Here is an 18,319-nt window from a genome sequence, read left to right on the forward strand (position 1 = left end):
TTACTAAATCGGGGTAATTTTGTTTACATTTATTTAAATTTGCATCGGGATTCTGGTAAGATGCCGGCAAATTCCGGTCGGCGATTCTGGGCAGTCATTCATTTTGATTCTGGGCCGAGTGTGACACCCGATTCCGGGCCAATTCAATCAGTTCTGGCCACTTCTGGTCCGATTCCTAATTGCGAGCTGGGAGCCAAATATTGCGGGTGGAAGAGAGCAAGAGAGGGCTTGGCGCGCTGGGCATTGTTATGAAATACATGATCTGAATTAGGCCCACAGAATTATACCTACAGAGGAGTGGCTTCTATGGAGGAACTTTGAATGTCTTTGAACTTCCGAGCGCTGGCTTAAAGTTGGACCAGAGCTAGCTAACAAACTTGTGTGTGCAGAGCGGCACCAGAATTAACTAGCATTGACAAATGGAATCCATTCTTCTCAAATTAAAAATCTCTCTCTAATTTATGAATCACGTTTAATGTCAATAGACTACAGTAGCCTAAGCTTCGGAAGGGGAGGGGCAGATTGCCTACACATGCACACACACTGGCAAAGATTTTCAGACACTGGAATACGTTTCTGAGTGACAGAGTGAGTGCTTTGCATAGGCGCCTGAGTTTGTGAGACTGAAGAAAATGCACGGAACGTAAATAACGTTATTATCCAGTTCCCATGTTTTTAAAACAGTTCTGGAACAGTATAGATCACTTTTGTTCCCGGTTCGGATTCTGTTCCTCAAAAAAGTTTGTTCGGTTCTGTACCCTGAACCGGTTCCAACCCCTGGTACAAACCCAAAAGACCACATGCACATTAAAAAGGGAACCTCACTAATCTAATAATAAAATATGGGTAAGCGTGGAGGTCAGTATGGTGATTGTTTGCCTGCCTGCCTGCCTAGGACCATTCTGGCTTAACTGCCTGAAGCCTGTGGATGGTAGTCAATGACCACAGAGACTCCTATAGAGGGTCATGCACTTGGTTAGTGAACTCAATGGTTGGAACTCTCAGAGTCGATCATCTACCATTCACGCCCACACAAACAAACACTTGTGAGCCGTCTCTTCTGGATGAGCACAGCGTATAGATAGATCTTCTAAACATGGCAGTCTGTCTGCAGCCTGAGACATGTACGTATCGCCCCCCTCAACCCCCTTCACCTCACTTCTGCAGAACCCGTACATTGAATAACAGATAGCAATTGGAGCATGCTATGTTCTGTATTATTAGTTCTTGGTCGGAGAGGACGGGGGAGTAAGAGTGAGCTGTCAGATCGAGTCAATGTTAAAAGCATTGTTCGCTTGGTCTCGCTCTTCCCTTTTCCCTATTTGTTTGTTTTTATATATTTTTTTATTTTTCTCCCCATAGATATAGAAAACAAAATGTACATATCCTTATTTTGAAGGAATATATATATATATATATATATATATATATATATATATATATATATATATATATACACATATATATATATATATATATATATACATATACATATATATATATACATATATATATATACATATATATATATACATATATATATATACATATATATATATACATATATATACACATATATATATATATATACACACATATACATATATATACATATATACATATATATATACACACATATATACATACATATATACATACATATATATATATATATATTACACTGCTCAAAAAAATAAAGGGAACACTAAAATAACACATCCTAGATCTGAATGAATGAAATATTCTTATTAAATACTTTTTTCTTTACATAGTTGAATGTGCTGACAACAAAATCACAAAAATTATCAATGGAAATCAAATTTATCAACCCATGGAGGTCTGGATTGGAGTCACACTCAAAATTAAAGTGGAAAACCACACTACAGGCTGATCCAACTTTGATGTAATGTCCTTAAAACAAGTCCAAATGAGGCTCAGTAGTGTGTGTGGCCTCCACGTGCCTGTATGACCTCCCTACAACGCCTGGGCATGCTCCTGATGAGGTGGCGGATGGTCTCCTGAGGGATCTCCTCCCAGACCTGGACTAAAGCATCCGCCAACTCCTGGACAGTCTGTGGTGCAACGTGGCGTTGGTGGATGGAGCGAGACATGATGTCCCAGATGTGCTCAATTGGATTCAGGTCTGGGGAACGGGCGGGCCAGTCCATAGCATCAATGCCTTCCTCTTGCAGCAACTGCTGACACACTCCAGCCACATGAGGTCTAGCATTGTCTTGCATTAGGAGGAACCCAGGGCCAACCGCACCAGCATATGGTCTCACAAGGCACAAGGGGTCTGAGGATCTAATTTCGGTACCTAATGGCAGTCAGGCTACCTCTGGCGAGCACATGGAGGGCTGTGCGGCCCCCGAAAGAAATGCCACCCCACACCATGACTGACCCACCGCCAAACCGGTCATGCTGGAGGATGTTGCAGGCAGCAGAACGTTCTCCATGGCGTCTCCAGACTCTGTCACGTCTGTCACATGTGCTCAGTGTGAACCTGCTTTCATCTGTGAAGAGCACAGGGCGCCAGTGGCGAATTTCTCTGGCAAATACCAAACGTCCTGCCTGTGGACGTTGGGCCCTCATACCACCCTCATGGAGTCTGTTTCTGACCGTTTGAGCAGACACATGCACATTTGTGGCCTGCTGGAGGTCATTTTGCAGGGCTCTGGCAGTGCTCCTCCTGCTCCTCCTTGCACAAAGGCGGAGGTAGCGGTCCTGCTGCTGGGTTGTTGCCCTCCTACGGCCTCCTCCACGTATCCTGATGTACTGGCCTGTCTCCTGGTTTCGCCTCCATGCTCTGGACACTACGGTTACATACACAGCAAACCTTCTTGCCACAGCTCGCATTGATGTGCCATCCTGGATGAGCTGCACTACCTGAGCCACTTGTGTGGGTTGTAGACTCCGTCTCATGCTACCACTAGAGTGAAAGCACCGCCAGCATTCAAAAGTGACCAAAACATCAGCCAGGAAGCATAGGAACTGAGAAGTGGTCACCACCTGCAGAACCACTCCTTTATTGGGGGTGTCTTGCTAATTGCCTATAATTTCCACCTGTTGTCTATTCCATTTGCACAACAGCATGTGAAATTTATTGTCAATCAGTGTTGCTTCCTAAGTGGACAGTTTGATTTCACAGAAGTGTGATTGACTTGGAGTTACATTGTGTTGTTTAAGTGTTCCCTTTATTTTTTTGAGCAGTATATATATACAGTGCCTTGCGAAAGTATTCGGCCCCCTTGAACTTTGCGACCTTTTGCCACATTTCAGGCTTCAAACATAAAGATATAAAACTGTATTTTTTTGTGAAGAATCAACAACAAGTGGGACACAATCATGAAGTGGAACGACATTTATTGGATATTTCAAACTTTTTTAACAAATCAAAAACTGAAAAATTGGGCGTGCAAAATTATTCAGCCCCTTTACTTTCAGTGCAGCAAACTCTCTCCAGAAGTTCAGTGAGGATCTCTGAATGATCCAATGTTGACCTAAATGACTAATGATGATAAATACAATCCACCTGTGTGTAATCAAGTCTCCGTATAAATGCACCTGCACTGTGATAGTCTCAGAGGTCCGTTAAAAGCGCAGAGAGCATCATGAAGAACAAGGAACACACCAGGCAGGTCCGAGATACTGTTGTGAAGAAGTTTAAAGCCGCATTTGGATACAAAAAGATTTCCCAAGCTTTAAACATCCCAAGGAGCACTGTGCAAGCGATAATATTGAAATGGAAGGAGTATCAGACCACTGCAAATCTACCAAGACCTGGCCGTCCCTCTAAACTTTCAGCTCATACAAGGAGAAGACTGATCAGAGATGCAGCCAAGAGGCCCATGATCACTCTGGATGAACTGCAGAGATCTACAGCTGAGGTGGGAGACTCTGTCCATAGGACAACAATTGCACAAATCTGGCCTTTATGGAAGAGTGGCAAGAAGAAAGCCATTTCTTAAAGATATCCATAAAAAATGTTGTTTAAAGTTTGCCACAAGCCACCTGGGAGACACACCAAACATGTGGAAGAAGGTGCTCTGGTCAGATGAAACCAAAATTGAACTTTTTGGCAACAATGCAAAACGTTATGTTTGGCGTAAAAGCAACACAGCTGAACACACCATCCCCACTGTCAAACATGGTGGTGGCAGCATCATGGTTTGGGCCTGCTTTTCTTCAGCAGGGACAGGGAAGATGGTTAAAATTGATGGGAAGATGGATGGAGCCAAATACAGGACCATTCTGGAAGAAAACCTGATGGAGTCTGCAAAAGACCTGAGACTGGGACGGAGATTTGTCTTCCAACAAGACAATGATCCAAAACATAAAGCAAAATCTACAATGGAATGGTTCAAAAATAAACATATCCAGGTGTTAGAATGGCCAAGTCAAAGTCCAGACCTGAATCCAATCGAGAATCTGTGGAAAGAACTGAAAACTGCTGTTCACAAATGCTCTCCATCCAACCTCACTGAGCTCGAGCTGTTTTGCAAGGAGGAATGGGAAAAAATGTCAGTCTCTCGATGTGCAAAACTGATAGAGACATACCCCAAGCGACTTACAGCTGTAATCGCAGCAAAAGGTGGCGCTACAAAGTATTAACTTAAGGGGGCTGAATAATTTTGCACGCCCAATTTTTCAGTTTTTGATTTGTTAAAAAAGTTTGAAATATCCAATAAATGTTGTTCCACTTCATGATTGTGTCCCACTTGTTGTTGATTCTTCACAAAAAAATACAGTTTTATATCTTTATGTTTGAAGCCTGTAATGTGGCAAAAGGTCGCAAAGTTCAAGGGGGCCGAATACTTTCGCAAGGCACTGTATATATATATATATATATATATATATAAATAAATAAATAAATAAATAAATAAAAGGCAATTCTAAAATGTGCAGTTTTGTCACACAACACAATGCCACAGAGTTAAGGGAGTGTGCATTTGGCAAGCTGACTGCAGGAATATCCACCAGGGCTGTTGCCAGATAATTTAATGTTATTTTCTCTACCATGGGCCATCAGAATTTGGCAGCACGTCAAACTGGTCTCACAACTGCAGACCACGTGTAACCACGCCAGCCCCGGACCTCCACATCCGGCTTCTTCACCACATCATCTGAGAACAGCCACCCAGACAGTTGATGAAACTGAGGAGTATTTCTGTCTGTAATAAAGCCCTTTTATGGGGAAAAACTCCTTCTGATTAGCTGGGTTTGCCTACCCAGTGGGTGGGCCTGGCTCTCAAGTGGGTGGGCCTATGCACTCCCAGGCCCACCCATGGCTGTGCCCCTGCCCAGTCATGTGAAATCCATAGATTAGGCCCTAATTAATTAATTTAAATTGACTGATTTCCTTATTTGAACTGTAACTCATAAAATCATTGCAATTGTTGCATGTTGTGTTTATATTTTTGGTCAGTATAATTCCCCATTATTTAACTAAAAATAGAAATGGGTATGGAATCCATATGAGGAACATTGTCAGAGGAATGCCAATGTTCCTCATATGGATTCCGCACAGTGTCTAGTCATACAGATGACAATACACCAAGTGTACTCTATTCACATGATCTCAGTAGAACCACCTGAACCTGTGTGAGAGATTGGGTGAATGAGATTCCACAACCATGGTGTTAACAAGAGGAGGGGAGGATGAGGAGGAGGAAGAGGGACAAGTGCAGAGTGAGGTGGAGGCAGAGAACATCAGGAGCAGAGGGGGAAGGAGAAGGAGTAGTCAGCATGAAAGAGGGATTAGGGTGAGGAAGAAGAGGCACCTGAGCGGTCCGCCATCGCTCCTCCCAGTGCTGCTTCTCCACCTGAGTGTGCTCTACAGTGACCTTCAGGCTAGAGAGCTTGGTCATGAGCGACTGGTAACACACATGGAGAGAGTAAGAGATAGAGAGCTAGAGGGAGAGAAAGCCAGAATGGGTGGAAAATAAACTGGAAGATAGGAACAAAGTTTACCTCCAAAATTGGAGTTGCCAAGAGCAACAAATTTAAAATTGAGGCAATTATGTTTTCAAATGAAATAGGAATATCAATTTGCTAGAAAACCAACTAAAGTGGGTGTCACCTTAAAGTGCCATGTGAATAAACATTTTTTTACATTTTATTTTATTTTTTACCTTCGTGGCCTTTAGTTTTCTCTCATACTGCAATTTCTCCCCCTCCAGCACATCCACTTTACTCTTGAGGAGCCTGAGTTCTTGCAGTAAGCCCTGTGAATAACACAGAACATGTTGTAACATTTTAACTGAAAATAACTGTTTCCCTTTGATGCAAAATCTCCAGACCTTAAACACCATGCTCTTCACTGTGCCTTCCGCACAAAATCACCAACGTATCCACTCAAAACCAGTGTTGGATACAAACATTGTTCTCTCAGTTTATAAATGAACATGTTACACCAAAAAGTAGAAGGGAAGTTTTCAAATGTTGACCCACGTAATTTGATCCCTTAACAGCCAGAACACTGTGCAGTTAATACATATAAAGCTCCACATCCCAGGAAAGGCAGCAGATGACCCTTTTAACATGTGACCAGTCAGTCAGCCCCTATTCCCGTCAAACTCAACTCCAGACCTCGAAGCCAGTTGCACTGCTTTTTTTATTGTTCCCCTCTAATCAGGAACTGATTTAGATCTGGGACACCAGGTGGGCGCAATTAGTTATTAGATAGAACAGAAAACCAGCAGGCTCTGGACCTCGTAGGGTAAGAGTTGAATACCCCTGCCCTATACTGTACTCAGAAGTGATGGCTCAGGCTCCTCAAAAGGAACAATGTTTATGGACATTACCAGTCAGTTAGCCAGTCTGGTTGCCAGTTTGTTTCAGCACCCATTAGGTCCCTTCGAAAAAGTTATGTCAAGGCTGAATATTGAAACAAACTGGCACAAGGATGTAATGTTTCTTGGACAATTTCATCAAATCATAAAAAACTTGAACATTGAAAAAGTGACTAAAGTAGATAGATTTGAATTCATCTCACGTTTAGAGATAAGGTAGGAGCATAAGCCATCAACCAAGCCCAGTATTTGGACACAGTGTCCAGTAAACCTTGATTGCATTAATAAGGTGAACCACGGTCATGCAAACACACCACACCACTTACAATGAGTTTGAGACAACACTCAGATACGTTTATATATGTATATATAAATATGTACAAAAAAAACATGGGGGATTGGAAATGATGCAGACAAGTACATTGATGGATGCCACAATCTATCTGCAACATTAAAGCTGATCTACACCCCCCCCCCCCCCCCCCAAAAAAAAAAAAAACCCCACCCGGATATGGAGGAAAACAGTACACTAAAAACCACAGGATTCACACACATTATAGTAGTAGAGATAGAGACTTCGGTCACTGTAAAGAGAAGCGTTAAGTACTAGACCCAGTAGAGGAATCTAGAGGGGTAGGGAGGACGGTAGTTAAGAGAGAGGGTGGGTAACGTGTCCATGGGTACTGCCTACATTCTGTCCTCCACAGCGACAGCAAAACTCCTCCATGTCAGTGCCACCCAAGCCCACGTCAGGGCTCTGGTCGTGGGCCTCGCGGGCACCACTCTCCCCCTGGGCCTCCATGGCCCGTTTCTCCATGATGCGGGTGTGGATCTCTTCCTGAAACCTACACATCTGCTCCTGGAGCTCGCTTATCAGATTTACCACACACTGAGAGAGGGAGAAGAAAATACAAAACAGAAAAAGGAAAAATAATAATAATAAAAAGGTTCCAAATGATATGCACTGCTGTGGGTATTTTGTTTTTATATTTGTAAAACAATTCAATTAAAATAAGAGGTACAGTATATACAGTACCAGTCAAAAGTTTGGACACACCTACTCATTCAAGGGTTTTTCTTTATTTTTTACTAGTTTCTACATCTTATAATAATAGCGAAGACAACGAAACTATGAAATAACACATATGGAATCATGTAGTAACCAAAAAAGTGTTAAACAAATCAAAAGTATTTTATATTTGAGATTCTTCAAAGTAGCCACCCTTTGCCTTGATGACAGCTTTGCACACTCTTGGCATTCTCTCAACCAGCTTCATGAGATGACTTCATGAGTCACCTGGAATGCAATTAACAGGTGTGCCTTGTTAAAAGTACATTTGTGGAATTTCTTTCCATTTTAATGCGTTTGAGCCAATCAGTTGTGTTGTGACAAGGTAGGGGTGGTATACATAAGATAGCACTATTTGGCAAAATACCAAAGTCCACATTATGGCAAGAATAGCTCAAATAAGCAAAGAGAAACGACAATCCATCATTACTTTAAGACATGAAGGTCAGTCGATAAGGAACATTTAAAAAACTTTGAAAGTTTCTTAAAGTGCAGTCTCAAAAACCATCAAGCACTATGATAAAACTGTCTCATGAGGACTGTCACAGGAAAGGAAGACCCAGAGTTACCTCTGCTGTAGAGAACAAGTTCATTAGAGTTAACTGCATCTCAGATTGTGGCCCAAATAAATGCTTCACAGAGTTCAAGTAACTGACACATCCCAACATCTGAGGATGTTCAGATGAGATTGCATGAAACAGGCCTTCATGGTCGAATTGCTGCAAAGAAACCACGGCTAAAGGACACCAATAATAAGAAGAGACTTGCTTGGGCCAAGAAACACGAGCAATGGACATTAGACTGGTGGAAATCTGTCCTTTGGTCTGATGAATCCAAATTTGAGATTTTTGGTTCCAACCGCAGTGTCTTTGTGAGACACAGACTAGGTGAATGGATGATCTCAGCATGTGTGGTTCCCACCGTGAAGCATGGAGAAGGAGGTGTGATGGTGTGGGGGTGCTTTTCTGGTGACACTGTCTGTGATTCATTTAAAATTCAAGGCACACTTAACCAGCATGGCTACCACAGCATTCTGCAGTGATACGCCATTCCCATCTGGTTTGCGCTTAGTGGGACTATCATTTGTTTTTCAAAAGGATAATGACCCAACACACCTCCAGGCTGTGTAAGGGCTATTTGACCAAGAAAGAGAGTGATGGAGTGCTGCATCAGATGACCTGGCCTCCACCGACCTCAACCCAACTGAGATGGTTTGGGATGAGTTGGACTGCAGAGTGAAGGAAAAGCAGCCAACAAGTGCTCAGCATATGTGGGAACTCCTTCAACTCCATATTATGTGCATTAATATGGAGTTGATCCCCCTTTGCTGCTATAACAGCCTCCACTCTTCTGGAAAGGCTTTCCACTAGATGATGGTGCATTGCTGCGGGGACTAGCTTACATTCAGCCACAATAGAATTAGTGAGGTCAGGCACTGATATTGGACGACTAGGCCTGGCTCTCAATCGGTGTTCCAATTCATCCCAAAGATGTTCGATGGGGTTGAGGTCAGGGCTTTGCGCTGGCCAGTCAAATTCCTCCACATCAATCTTGACAAACCATTTATGTATGGACCTTGCTTTATGCACGGGGTATAGTCATGCCAATAAAGGAAATGGACTTCCCCAAACTGCTGCCACAAAGTTGGAGGCACAGAATCGTCTAGAATGTCATTGTATGCTGTGGCGTTAAGATTTCCCTTTCCTGGAACTAAGGGGCCTAGCCCGAACCATGAAAAACAGCCCCAGACCATTATTCCTCCTCCACCAAACTTTACAGCTGGCACTATGCCTTTGGGCAGCGTTCTCCTGGCATCCGTACACCCAGATTCATCCGTCGGACTGTCAGATGGTGAAGCGTGAATCATCACTCCAGAGAACGCATTTCCACAGCTCCAGAGCGCTTGGCATTGCGTATGGTGATCGTAGGCTTGTGTGTGGCTGCTCCTCCATTGAAACCAAAGCTCTCAACGAACAGTTATTGTGTTGACGTTGCTTCTAGAGGCCGTTTGTAACTCGGTAGTGAGTGTTGCAACCGAGGACAGACGATTTTTACGTGCTACGCGCTTCAGCACTGGGTGGTCCCATTCTGTGAGCTTGTGTGGCCTTCCACTTCGCGGCTGAGCCGATGTTGCTCCTAGACGTTTCCACTTCACAATAACAGCACGTACAGTTGACCGGGGCAGCTCTACTAGGGCAGGAATTTGATGAACTGACTTGTTGGAAAGGTTATATCCTATGACGGTGCAATGTTGAAAGTCACTAATCTCTGCCAAGCCAATGTTTGTGATGGAGATTACATGGCTGTGTGTTTGATTTTTTTTTTACGTAGATAGATAGCAGAAGTGGTTATTACTAGGATGAGGGTAAAGGGACGTCTTGGAGCAGATCTGTACAGTGCCATGTTTGACACAGTTAAACTGTCAAAGTGTCAAACATGGCACTGTACAGATCTGCTCCAAGACGTCCCTTTACCCTCATCGTAGTAATAACCACTTATGCTATCTATCTACATCTATCTATATATATATATTACCATAAGTATGTGGACACACTTTAAATTAGTGGATTCGGCTGTTTCAGCCACACCCGTTGCTGACGGGTGTATAAAATCAAACACATGTAAGCCATGTAATTACTACGATGAGGGTAAAGGGACCTCTTGGAGCAGATCTGTACAGTTAAACTGTCACATGGCCAGACAGCGTAAACAAAGTTCCTGAGCTACTTTGCAAGTTCTCAAAGTGCAAACGTAAAGACTGGCTTATCTGGTTGCTGGCCAGAAGATACCTTTACTTCCCTGAGGAATTGGAAGGCTTCGAAGATTAAGGACAGCAAGTAGATTCCTAAACTAGATTATTAACATTTTGGCCAACTAGAATTAAACTGAAGTGTATGTTTGATACCAACAACTTAAAAGGTAACAAACTTTGATTTTATGGTTTTGGAATCTTCCACTAGAGTAGAAAAAGTGGGCAAGTCCATTCCTTGTGAAGGGAGGGGGTTGGTTGGTGGTTTAATATCCTAATCTTGGATACGTTGACAGAAATGCCTGGCTTGTGGACAGAGGAAGTTTCATTTGAAAGTCCCAGTTGATGTTACACTAACAGTACAGCTGATGATACACATTCCTCCTCTATGTATAGCTGTATACACTGAGCTTGGTAGTCGAGGGGAGTGGGATGTTCCAAGTGAATTTCTGCCATTTCCCCATGGTGCATGAAGCCTAGCCTAGTGTTTGTGGATGAAACCAATGCAGAAAGGTTTCAGGTTACCATGGCACCGCAACCGGCGTGGAGTCCCGCTCCGCCCGGATATCATGGATTTATGGGACGAGGTCAGAGACACATGACCCGACAGGCTGTGTACATTACATGGTAAACCCACAAGCTTCCCCCTCTGTCAATACACTTTATATTCTGTCCCCAAGACAACTCTGCATAATGTCACTGTTACCAACAGTTACAGACATTTGTTCATGTTATGGCAAGATTCTGAATCAGATAGCGATTTCATTTCACATCGATGTGCCCCTCACGTCCGAACTGCTGTGCAAATGTCTCCAGCATATTTTTGCACTCAGCAGTTGATTGCTCACTAGAATGTCTGGAACACAGCCTGCACGTCTGCACGCTGCCATTTCTCATCTGCCCCACTGTCTGTCAGCGGCTCTAGTTCAGGCCCCGCCGAGATTCTGTGTCTCTGGTCATTTCCAGCCCTGCTTATCAGACTCTAAATCACCTTTTGGGGCGGCCGGGGAGTTTGGGTTCCCTGGGCCTCAGCGGACATTCACAACACTAAATCATGTTCATTTAACACAAGGCCAGAGCCTCTGGTGACAGACAGACTGGGAGATGTTACTGGGCTGAGGCTCTGGTGACAGACAGACTGGGGGATGTTACCGGGCTGAGGCTCTGGTGACAGACAGACTGGGGAATGTTACTGGGCTGAGGCTTTGGTGACAGACAGACAGAGACAGACAGAGAGATAAAACACTGCCAACGTCACAGAAAAGGTCTAACTCTCCTCCTCTCCTCCCCTATTTTTCAAGGTCTTACATTGGTATGCTACAGTGCCATTTGAGAGCAGCTGGGTGTAATACACTGAACAAAGCAGCACAAAAGGCTCATTGAGGAGAGGCGAGGCGGAGGTGCTGTTGCTGGTGAACTGGACTGGGGTGTTTGGAGTAGTTGGTCAGGTTATTGGAGTTGAGCTGACTGCATGTGGTCGTGTCTAACCCTTCTCCAGAGGGATGACGCAACACATAGCATTAGGTGGAATCCAGCAAGCACATGGATGTGTCTGACTTAGCTCTGGATACAGTCAGAATAACTAATATGATGAACTAATATCAGCAATCAAACAGTTATATAAGCTCTTATAATGGACATACGTCTTTCAGTTACTGTGTACTTGTAATATTATTGTAACTGTTCACAGTAACTGGAAGACTTATGTCCATTATTAGCCCAATACACTGGAGCAGAAATCCACTGAGAGCTGGTGACCAGTCAGTGGATGACCAGGGCTTTGACAGACCTACAGAGGAGGTGCTCCTGTGAGGGGAACCTTACAGCTTGTCTGGGGGGGCACCTGTCTGTCTGGGGGGCCACCTGTCTGTCTGGGGGGGGGCACCTGTCTGTCTGGGGGGCCACCTGTCTGTCTGGGGGGCCACCTGTCTGTCTGGGGGGGCCACCTGTCTGTCTGGGGGGCCACCTGTCTGTCTGGGGGGGAACCTGTCTGTCTGGGGGGCCACCTGTCTGTCTGGGGGGCCACCTGTCTGTCTGGGGGGCCACCTGTCTGTCTGGGGGGGGGCACCTGTCTGTCTGGGGGGGCACCTGTCTGTCTGGGGGGGCACCTGTCTGTCTGGGGGGGCACCTGTCTGTCTGGGGGGAGTGTTTGATCTTCTTGGGGTGTCCCGTTGGGGTGCCCCAGGCTCTGGAGATCCCCTGTTTCTCTTTACTATAAACCTATAGGTTTGGAGTGGTCATATAAATGTGTCAAAGTGAACCTACAGACCTACATGTTTATGCCATTTTCACTTAAATTAAAAACTTTCATTCACTACTCCTGTAGTATTTTTTTCTCCAGCCATGTGACTCTTCTAAGACTGAAAGTGAGGCTACTTGTGAATTGCTATTCTCAAGGTTATAGAGATATAATTTTCTTCATGCCAAGTCCATGTTTCTCCTGAAGTATCTGACAGCTCTACATAGGCCTGCTGACACATTATAGCACATTGTGGTCTGTGCAACATCAAATAAACAATCCACGTGTGGTTTCTACCCAGCCAGCCTCAAAGAGAACAACAGGTAGGTCATGAAGCTGGTAAAGGCACTGAAAGACCACACTGAGATCACACTGAGACCACACTGAGACTACACTGAGACCACACTCGCTACTGATGGAATTCTGTTGTTTTTCACTTGGCATTCCAGTACTGTTCAAACTAGAAAACATACTAAGTTGGCTCACTTCATAAGGCTTTGGGGGACTCTTGCTAACAGCTGTGGGTTAATGGTGCCACCATACAAAGCCCTGAGTGGAGTGCTTTTGGAATGCTTTTCATTTTCAGTTTAAGTCAACTTTAAGCTATGTTTTACGGTTAACCAGCCCAGTGTGTGATTCTCTCCAATCATGCCAGCCTGCACTATAGTACTGTACCTCAGCTTTGTTCTGCTGGTCCTTGCTGCTGTCGTTGTGGTTCTGTTTCTCGTCCATGCCGACCAGCTTCAGTTTCAGGTAGGAAACCTCATCCATCAGATCTAGTTTCTGGGTCTCCAATGAGTTCCGGCTCAGCAGCTCCTGTGCAGCACATAGCCACAGAGACACACACATTAACACTCCCCTACACCCACACACAACGCATCCACTGACCAGAGCGCAGTACAAAGTCAGTTGCTGCACCACTGGGCAAAAAGTTCCCACAAACCAAAAGTTCAGCCAGGGAACCAGTGTCCTGCTCCGATATATTTTTATATATACCAAAGAATGTTCATATATATATGATATATATATATATATATATATGATATATATATATATGATATATATATATATATATATATATGATATATATATATGATATATATATATATATATATATATATATATATATATATATATATATATATATATATATATATATATATATATATATATATATTGTTATGGTGCGTGAATGAGGACCCAAAAGCGAATTAACAAACAGAGTACTTTAATGACGAACATACGTGGGCTCAGATGGACAGGTAGATTCCGACAGGACAGGACAAGGTTGCAGCACACACGATGATAGTCTGGTTCAGGCATGAGACACACAAACAAACAAACAAGAATCCGACAAGGACAGGAGCAGAAACAGAGAGAGATATAGGGACCTAATCAGAGGGAAAAAGGGAACAGGTGGGGAACGGGGTGAATGGGTAATTAGGAGGAGACAAGGCACAGCTGGGGAAAAGAGGGGGAGAAAAGGTAACATAACAACGACCAGCAGAGGGAGACAGGGTGAAGGGAAAGGACAGAGACAAGACAACATGACAGTACATGACAGTACCCCCCCACTCACCGAGCGCCTCCTGGCGCACTCGAGGAGGAAGCCTGGCGGCAACGGAGGAAATCATCGATCAGCGCACGGTCCAGCACGTCCCGAGAGGGAACCCAACTCCTCTCCTCAGGACCGTACCCCTCCCAATCTACTAGGTACTGATGACCACGGCCCCGAGGACGCATGTCCAAAATCCTACGGACCCTGTAGATGGGTGCGCCCTCGACAAGGATGGGGGGGGGGGGGGGAAGACGAGCGGGGGCGCGAAGAACGGGCTTGACACAGGAGACATGGAAGACCGGGTGGACGCGACGAAGATATCGCGGCAGAAGAAGTCGCACTGCGACAGGGTTAATGATTTGAGAAATACGGAACGGACCAATGAACCGCGGGGTCAACTTGCGAGAAGCGGTCTTAAGGGGAAGGTTCTGAGTGGAGAGCCAAACTCTCTGACCGCGACAATATCTAGGACTCTTAGTTCTACGCTTATTAGCAGCTCTCACAGTCTGCGCCCTATAACGGCAAAGTGCAGACCTGACCCTCTTCCAGGTGCGCTCGCAACGTTGGACAAAAGCCTGAGCGGAGGGGACGCTGGACTCGGCGAACTGAGATGAGAACAGCGGAGGCTGGTACCCGAGGCTACTCTGAAAAGGAGATAGCCCTGTCGCAGACGAAGGAAGCGAGTTGTGGGCGTATTCTGCCCAGGGGAGCTGTTCTGACCAAGACGCAGGGTTGCGAAAAGAAAGACTGCGTAAGATGCGACCAATAGTCTGATTGGCCCGTTCTGCTTGACCGTTAGACTGGGGGTGAAAGCCGGAAGAGAGACTGACGGAAGCCCCAATCAAACGGCAAAACTCCCTCCAAAATTGAGACGTGAATTGCGGACCTCTGTCCGAAACGACGTCTGACGGAAGGCCATGAATTCTGAAAACATTCTCGATGATGATTTGTGCCGTCTCTTTAGCAGAAGGAAGCTTAGCAAGGGGAATGAAATGGGCCGCCTTAGAGAACCTATCGACAACCGTAAGAATAACAGTCTTCCCCGCTGACGAAGGCAGTCCGGTGACAAAATCTAAGGCGATGTGAGACCACGGTCGAGAGGGAATGGGAAGCGGCCTGAGACGGCCGGCAGGAGGGGAGTTACCGGACTTAGTCTGCGCGCAGACCGAACAAGCAGCCACGAAACGACGCGTGTCATGCTCCCGGGTGGGCCACCAAAAACGCTGGCGAATGGAAGCAAGCGTACCCCGAACGCCAGGGTGGCCGGCTAACTTGGCAGAGTGAGCCCACTGAAGAACGGCCAGACGAGTAGGAACGGGAACGAAAAGAAGGTTCCTAGGACAAGCGCGCGGCGACGGAGTGTGAGTGAGCGCTTGCTTTACCTGCCTCTCAATTCCCCAGACAGTCAACCCGACAACACGCCCCTCAGGGAGAATCCCCTCGGGGTCAGTGGAGGCTACTGAAGAACTGAAGAGACGAGATAAAGCATCAGGCTTGGTGTTCTTAGAGCCCGGACGATAAGAAATCACGAACTCGAAACGAGCGAAAAACAGCGCCCAACGCGCCTGACGCGCATTAAGTCGTTTGGCAGAACGGATGTACTCAAGGTTCCTATGGTCAGTCCAAACGACAAAAGGAACGGTCGCCCCCTCCAACCACTGTCGCCATTCGCCTAGGGCTAACCGGATGGCGAGCAGTTCGCGGTTTCCCACATCATAGTTACGTTCCGACGGGGACAGGCGATGAGAAAAATACGCGCATGGGTGGACCTTGTCGTCAGAGAGGGAGCGCTGAGAAAGAATGGCTCCCACGCCCACCTCTGACGCGTCAACCTCGACAACGAACTGTCTAGAGACGTCAGGTGTAACAAGGATAGGAGCGGATGTAAAACGATTCTTGAGGAGATCAAAAGCTCCCTGGGCGGAAACGGACCACTTAAAGCACGTCTTGACAGAAGTAAGGGCTGTGAGAGGAGCTGCCACCTGACCGAAATTACGGATGAAACGACGATAGAAGTTCGCGAAGCCGAGAAAGCGCTGCAGCTCGACGCGTGACTTAGGAGCGGGCCAATCAATGACAGCTTGGACCTTAGCGGGATCCATCTTAATGCCTTCAGCGGAAATAACAGAACCGAGAAATGTGACGGAGGAGGCATGAAAAGTGCACTTCTCAGCCTTCACAAAAAGACAATTCTCTAAAAGGCGCTGGAGGACACGTCGAACGTGCTGAAGATGAATCTGGAGTGACGGGGAAAAAATCAGGATATCGTCAAGGTAAACGAAAACAAAGATGTTCAGCATGTCTCTCAGGACATCATTGACTAATGCCTGAAAGACAGCTGGAGCGTTAGCGAGGCCGAAAGGAAGAACCCGGTATTCAAAGTGCCCTAACGGAGTGTTAAACGCCGTCTTCCACTCGTCCCCCTCCCTGATGCGCACGAGATGGTAAGCGTTACGAAGGTCCAACTTAGTGAAAAACCTGGCTCCCTGCAGGATCTCGAAGGCTGAAGACATAAGAGGAAGCGGATAACGATTCTTAACTGTTATGTCATTCAGCCCTCGATAATCTATGCAGGGGCGCAGAGACCCGTCCTTCTTCTTGACAAAAAAAAACCCCGCTCCGGCGGGAGAGGAGGAGGGGACTATGGTACCGGCGTCAAGAGCTACAGACAAATAATCCTCGAGAGCCTTACGTTCGGGAGCCGACAGAGAGTATAGTCTACCCCGGGGGGGAGTGGTTCCCGGAAGGAGATCAATACTACAATCATACGACCGGTGTGGAGGAAGAGAGGTGGCCCTGGACCGACTGAACACCGTGCGCAGATCGTGATATTCCTCCGGCACCCCTGTCAAATCACCAGGCTCCTCCTGTGAAGAAGAGACAGAGGAAACAGGAGGGATAGCAGACATTAAACATTTCACATGACAAGAGACGTTCCAGGAGAGGATAGAATTACTAGACCAATTAATGGAAGGATTATGACAAACTAGCCAGGGATGGCCCAAAACAACAGGTGTAAAAGGTGAACGAAAAATCAAAAAAGAAATGGTTTCGCTATGATTACCAGAAACAGTGAGGGTTAAAGGTAGCGTCTCACGCTGAATCCTGGGGAGAGGACTACCATCCAGGGCGAACAAGGCCGTGGACTCCCTTAACTGTCTGAGAGGAATGTCATGTTCCCGAGCCCAGGTCTCGTCCATAAAACAGCCCTCCGCCCCAGAGTCTATTAAGGCACTGCAGGAAGCTGACGAACCGGTCCAGCGTAGATGGACCGACAAGGTAGTGCAGGATCTTGAAGGAGAGACAGGAGTAGTAGCGCTCACCAGTAGCCCTCCGCTTACTGATGAGCTCTGGCTTTTACTGGACATGAAGTGACAAAATGACCAGCAGAACCGCAATAGAGACAGAGGCGGTTGGTGATTCTCCGTTCCCTCTCCTTAGTCGAGATGCGGATACCTCCCAGCTGCATAGGCTCAGCTCCCGAGCCGGCAGAGGAAGATGGTAGTGATGCGGAGAGGGGGGCAACGGAGAACGCGAGCTCCTTTCCACGAGCTCGGTGACGAAGATCAACCCGTCGCTCAATGCGAATAGCGAGTTCAATCAAGGAATCCACGCTGGAAGGAACCTCCCGGGAGAGAATCTCATCCTTTACCTCTGCGCGGAGACCCTCCAGAAGACGAGCGAGCAAAGCCGGCTCGTTCCAGCCACTGGAGGCAGCAAGAGTGCGAAACTCAATAGAGTAGTCTGTTATGGATCGATTGCCTTGACATAGGGAAGACAGGGCCCTGGAAGCCTCCTCCCCAAAAACAGATCGATCAAAAACCCGTATCATCTCCTCCTTAAAGTCCTGATACTGGTTAGTACACTCAGCCCTTGCCTCCCAGATTGCCGTGCCCCACTCACGAGCCCGTCC

General features: G+C 46.0%; 1 protein-coding gene across 19 annotated transcripts in view; it reads right to left on the reverse strand.

The window, feature by feature from the left end:
* Positions 1-18,319, reverse strand: part of LOC110498877 (liprin-beta-2) — a 118,297-nt gene that overhangs the window by 22,397 nt on the left and 77,581 nt on the right. For 10 of the 19 annotated variants that reach the window (XM_090211505.1, XM_090211518.1, XM_090211515.1 and 7 more), the window contains 2 exons: positions 13,524-13,664; positions 6,132-6,224 (listed from right to left, as the gene is read on the reverse strand). In XM_090211505.1, coding sequence (XP_090067631.1) covers positions 6,132-6,224; positions 13,524-13,664 — 234 coding nt within the window. Of the gene's footprint in view, positions 1-5,780; positions 5,910-6,131; positions 6,225-7,482; positions 7,681-13,523; positions 13,665-18,319 lie in introns of all 19 variants that reach the window. The other 9 variants (XM_090211502.1, XM_090211498.1, XM_090211493.1 and 6 more) reach the window with 2 other exon arrangements.

Source organism: Oncorhynchus mykiss, chromosome 2 (genome assembly GCF_057628025.1).
Source record: "Oncorhynchus mykiss isolate SJ-2025 chromosome 2, ASM5762802v1, whole genome shotgun sequence".
Classification (NCBI taxonomy): Eukaryota; Metazoa; Chordata; class Actinopteri; order Salmoniformes; family Salmonidae; genus Oncorhynchus; species Oncorhynchus mykiss.